Raw genomic sequence first — 5,928 nt, forward strand, 5'->3', positions numbered from 1 at the left:
TTTGATATAATAATATTATAATATAATAATATATAATATTGGGTATAATATGTATATTATATATACATATTGGGCTCGTAATTAAAGGCTCTACAGTGAAAATGATGGTTGTTCATCGTCCCCAAAAACACCTTGCTAACACTGTGTGTCACTAAAAAGCCTACCTATTTGGTTGCCAATGTTGGACCAGATGGCCTCCCTGCATGAATACATGTGTGGAAAGTTGCTATATCCTCTCCACCCTTCCCTCTGTTTGTCAGTCTATGCAGATCATTGCCAGGGAACGTTTTCCCACTCTACTATCAGATTTGGTAGAGTCCATGGAGAAAACACCACAGTTGCTATTTACAATTAGGCTGCCTACATTTCCACTGCATTTCAGTTCAAAGATAATCTGGAAGTCAGACCACTGCCATGTAGAAAAAAAAACCACACAACGCACTTATGACACAATATTTGTTCTTCTTTTATTTCTCAATAAACTGAGGTCTAAGTCTGAAGTCCTACAAATGCACACGTTGTTCATATCCATACTGTCCAATCATGTACAGTAACAGCAACATAAACTCTGTTGGCGAACACACTGTTCTTTCAGTGTGGTACCTTTTGTAGGCAGTTCATATTCATCTGTTCTAAACCACTTTCTCTGTTCTAGCACTGCCTACTGCTGTTGAGATTATGTGTAATACATGCAAGTAGACACTGGGGGCATAGCAAACAAACAACTGCCTCACATGTGCATTAATAATGAAGAAATTCCCTTAATTTACCTCCTTTCTATTCCTGTGACAAAAGAGCTCCAGTGAATAAACCCCATACATAAGGAATACAAACTTGATGATGGCATACAACAAACTTGCGACTCGTAATAAAAACAGCTACATGGAAATATATTTGATTACAATAACAATAATAAACATTTCCTTTCTCTTGTTGTCATTCAGCTCTGATTGGGTGGAGATCCTGGAGCCCCGCTCACGTGAGCGTATGTACGTGAACTTAACCACTAGTGAGTGCGGCTGGGATCCCCCTGCAGGCGTTCCTGTGCGTCAGGCTGACGGTAACCAATGGTGGGAGCTGTTTGATTCCCAAAGTGGACGTTTCTACTACTACAACTCCACTGGTCGCCGCACAGTCTGGCATCGTCCTCAAGGAGCTGATATCGTGCCCCTCTCCCAACTCCAGGCCATGAGGCGATGCACTGAGGCCAAGAGGACTGGAGGGAGCATGGACAGACACCACCACGAGGCAACAGGGAGTTTCAGCAGTGTGGACAGCCAGGGACAGTGTGCCTCTCTGACAAAACAGAAAGGAGATAGCTCTAAGACTAAAGTCTCGGAGACCAATAGGGAGACGGCCAAAGCTGAGAAAGACCCAGCAGAGAACAGCAGGTTACAAGGAGATGAAAACGGCAATGAACACGGCTCTGACAGAGGCTCAGACCTACAGAGGTAATGTTTACCAAACCTACAGTATGTGCCAATATCAGTCTCTATAGAAAGTCATACACAATCACAAGTACAGCATATCAAAACGGTATAGGATCAGATCATATGCAATGCATATGGTTCTGCCAAGAAATTGTTTCAGCTCGACCATAGCAGACAGATACAGACTTTTTTCTGTTTTTTTTTAAGCTAAATGCTCCATATGTTCTGTGTTTTCATATGGCTGCCTGTGAACCATGGCCATTTCAATAGACTACCAAATAGGGAAAGTGGTCAGATATTTACAGTGCATGACATTCCCCTCCTTCAGGATAGAATTATTGATGCAGAGGCCCCTAACAGTAACTCATTCAAAGAACTTGTCATGTGCTTGGCATTGAAGTCTCATCTAAACCACCATCTCTTCCCTCCAAGCCAGATTCCAGGCATGCCATTTTTGCCCTGGCAAAAAGCCACACATCCCATATGAGTGTCCTTTTGTGTTCTTACCATCTTTATGTACAGCCCTGCTGCACGTCTTATTGCTTCACTAAAAACAAATTTAGCCCCAGAGCTACCAAAAACCTCTAATGTATCTTATAGGTAAATGATTTAATGTACATGAATGAGAGGCATGTGAGAGTGTTGTCAGTGGTTAATAAGAAGCAGAACTCCCAAATCTGGTTAGATTTTTACAGGTAGAAATCTGCCCAAACATTAACATTCTATTCTTTATACGTGTATAAAATATGTGAATATTCAAGTTGTTTTGATCTTCAAACAAACTTGTCAGCTATATCCATATTTGTGATTTTTATTTTATTTTTGTTAAATTGTATAACACCATTAAAAAAACATATAGCTTAAACAGTCTAAACAAATAAGATCATGTAACTAGTGATCACTCAGTGTAGTCCTCGACAGAGCAGAAGTCCATCACAGGACACTAGCCAAGACCATACAACCATTCATTGTTGTATCTTTGCCCCTTTTGTCTCTCAAAATAACCCAGTCCTGAATACTATCACACCCTCACACTGGGTGAACATGTACAGCCCACACAGGAAGAGCTTCTGTCCAGGAAAAGGTGTACTCTCCTAGATCTGTAACCACATCTTACTCTTCCAAAGGTGTATTTGCCAATCGCAGCACTGGCACCCTGGATATATGGTGAGAAGGAATCAGAAAGTTATTAACAACATTTACTAAGCTTATTAAAAATTATTTTAGGAAAATTGTTATATACGTGGCACTTTTTAAAAACGTATTCTAGGAAATAATACTTAAACCTTAATGAACCTGAAGCCCATAACATCCCCATTTAATTTCATCAGTGTCTGAATTCAAGAATGTCTTCCCTCTTTTGAGCTTTAACTTTAAACGATGTTGTGGAGTGTAAACCACAATCTAAAAGTGTGGGAGGTTGATTCACTTCAGTCTCACATTTCTCTTTTGTGTCGTGGACTCGCCTGTGGCCTGTGGTGTGCTATACACCCCTAAAATGAACAAAGACTGTGAGCTGAAGCCTGTTACCCTTCTGGGTTAACTTGAGTGCAATCTATAAGCAGAAGGACAAGGCACACGGAAAGTAGAAGAACCAGAAATGATTTGTATGTGTCCTCTCATTAAGTCCTCTAATGACATGCTAGAGAGAAACAGCATTCAGTCTATGGCAGTCACACTGACATTAAACATTCAGAAGTCTCTTTTTTTTTCTTTTTGTCTTGCTTTGAATCTCACTTGAAACTTTCACACAAGCGTAGATAGATGTTGGCACATTTGAAAAGGAACTCAGCGTTGTCTGGGGCGTTGCCTTGGTTGTTTGCAGGCTCCCATACCACGGATTTCTCAAATTAAAATGAATTGAGACAAGATGGTTGAACAAATTTCACTGTAGAGTCTAAGCTTGAGGCTTAGTGACACTAGAGCAGAGGGATCACAGACACAAGACCAGATGTAATCAATTTTTAGAATTTTATTGTTTGGAATTAAAGACAGATGTATTGGTCCTGTCAATATGCAGCGGAATTTGATAGGGAATTGAACACCTGTTTGACAGATATAGGGAATCAAATACACTAAAATACATGCTGGGCTGTCAGACAGTCCAGCATGTATTGTAGTGTACCCTCAGCTCCATCTGTGACCCTAAATAAGATTAGGCAGATGGACAGTCCAATAATGCTTAATGTCTTTATGGTATTAGACTTCATGTAAGATAAAAAAAAAGAAATTCAAACATGCATAGTGTTTGGTCTCAAAGTTGGAACTCAAAATTTATAGAACGAATTTAGATTATAATATCTGTTGGGCAAATTGAGGAAATTAACATATTTTTATTTTCAGTTCTAATTTTGAGTGACTGCTTAAAACAAATGTTAGTCTATCACATGCCTGTGACTCAAAACGGCAAACTCACGAGTACCTTTTATTTAGGAAATGAGGGGGCGTCCTTTAGGGTAGATATAGTGTCTAATGAGTCACACATTGTCTGCGAGTTTATTGGACTAGCAGAGACGTCTTATGTTTTTCATCTCCGGCCACTTTGAGGATGAAGCCACAACATTTTATGCCCAGTGGAAAAACTTTTTTATCTTAAAACCTCCTGGTGTGGCTAGCTCATTCTGCCCCTTAACATATGGTGTTCTGAGTCATGGTGTGGTCTTTATGTTGTTCTCTTCTCTTTCCATACGTACAGTGTTAACCCAAGAACAATAAGGTTGTGTCTGTGATTTTTACATCACTGTTGTTCTACATCACGTTTTATTCCCAGTTAGCTTGTCTCCTGTGTATAATCCACACAGGTAACACAGGGTATCTCACAGTAAGCCTTGCTCCAGTCTTTGATCCGTTTTGAAAAAAATATACAAACTGCTAACTTTGTTGACCTACCTAAATAAACTACCCATGAGGGCAACGTGACACCAAACTGACGAAGGAAAATACATAACGATCCCAGACCAGTTAGCAGCTGCAGTGGTGAAAAAGCCGTTAACTGAGTAGACTGCTGCCAGAGACATTTTGTGCAGTGTCAGGGCTGTTTCTGTGCACCACAGCCCCTAAAGCAGTTAATATGACAATATCCAAACAGTAAACTATAAATAGGCAATGGTTCGGGTCAGATGTTTGTTTTTTTTCTCTTAAGTGTATTTTCACATCAATGCCTGGAATCAAACCCCTAGTCTTTTAGTCAGTAGACAACCTTCTTTACTGGCCAGTCTGCCCTGATGAGTTGAGCTGCAGACACCTTTCCAAATTCCAGAGGCAGGTCTCTCTGGAATCAGGTTAGGTTTGGCGTCATGCTCAGTGAGTGATTCTAATGGCTGTGACCCAACTCTTGGGAGGATTGGACTGCTGGAGCCACTGACATGCACAGCTGATAGACATTTTGGCTAAGAGAACTGAGAGCCGTCACTTCAGCTGTTCAGGACAGCTGCCTATTTGGAGCTTTCTTGCCGGAACATCTTGGCCACCAGCATTGCCTCAAGTCTAAAACTGCTTGATGTTTTCATGCTGGTCATTTATGAGCAAGTGGGAACACCCATCTATGAATTTTGCACAAGTACATTGCACATTGTCCTCAGTGAATCCACATTGTCCTTTTTGTTTCCTTCCTCTACGTAAATTGCTGTGATCTCATTGGTTTGTCTTTGGAGATGTTTGCTTGCCCTTAGCAACCTTGTTTCCTCTTCCTGCTCAACAATTGTTAATAATAACTCCTGTTTTTTTAAGGTCCCTCTATTTCCAGGGAGCAAATTTAAGGTTTAATTCCATATCCCTATCGGCCAGTGTGACTCAGTCAAAGGCTTTTCCAACAGCTGCTCTTTCTGGCTGGAAAGAGGAAAGAAGGAACAAACAAGCCCTAAAAATAAAGTCCCCTTACTCCATTTAGTTATTCAAACAACATGATGGCATAGGTATTTACAGTGGTTAAAGGTTCTAAAGCGTTGACATTTGTGAGATTTGAGCACAGCTGTGGCTAATTGAAATTTGCTGACCACTAAGTTCATTTGCTGCCCAATCACTTTATTAGTGTTCAAAGGCCCTCTAACTTCATTTGACCAACCTTGTTCCTATTAGCAGTGCACTTCAGCTCTCTTTGTATGTTTAATCTTGTGAGCCTAAGAAATGATTAAAATGGGTATTTTCTATTTCTACGAACAACAGGGGTCTTGAAAACTTGACATCTTGACGTCTACTTTTACTATCCCAGTGATAATTCCAATGCCTACTTCATTGTACTAACCTTCAATTAACACCTGAGAGGCAAGCTACAAGTAGGCCCAACACCTTTTCTAAACATCTCGCAATGTACTAAACATCCAGGCCTGTAGTGTTTTGAATGTCAAATTGAATGTGAGAGTTTGGAGATACTGTCAGAAGCAACTTGCATAAATCCCTTTCTGCTCTTCCAAACACCTCTGTCCTGGACCGAGGTGTTTTGGTAAACATAATAAAAGCTACACATTTTCTGAGGCGCCAATGTCTTTGCACAATTGCT

The 5,928-nt window shown here is 40.4% G+C and overlaps 1 protein-coding gene across 1 annotated transcript in view; it reads left to right on the forward strand.

Annotated features, from left to right (window-relative positions):
- Positions 1-5,928, forward strand: part of arhgap46a (Rho GTPase activating protein 46a) — a 30,043-nt gene that overhangs the window by 6,610 nt on the left and 17,505 nt on the right. The window contains exon 2 of the mRNA XM_008320533.3: positions 945-1,451. Coding sequence (XP_008318755.1) covers positions 945-1,451 — 507 coding nt within the window. The remainder of the gene's footprint in view (positions 1-944; positions 1,452-5,928) is intronic.

This window comes from Cynoglossus semilaevis, chromosome 11, assembly GCF_000523025.1.
Source record: "Cynoglossus semilaevis isolate Cse_v1.0 chromosome 11, Cse_v1.0, whole genome shotgun sequence".
Classification (NCBI taxonomy): Eukaryota; Metazoa; Chordata; class Actinopteri; order Pleuronectiformes; family Cynoglossidae; genus Cynoglossus; species Cynoglossus semilaevis.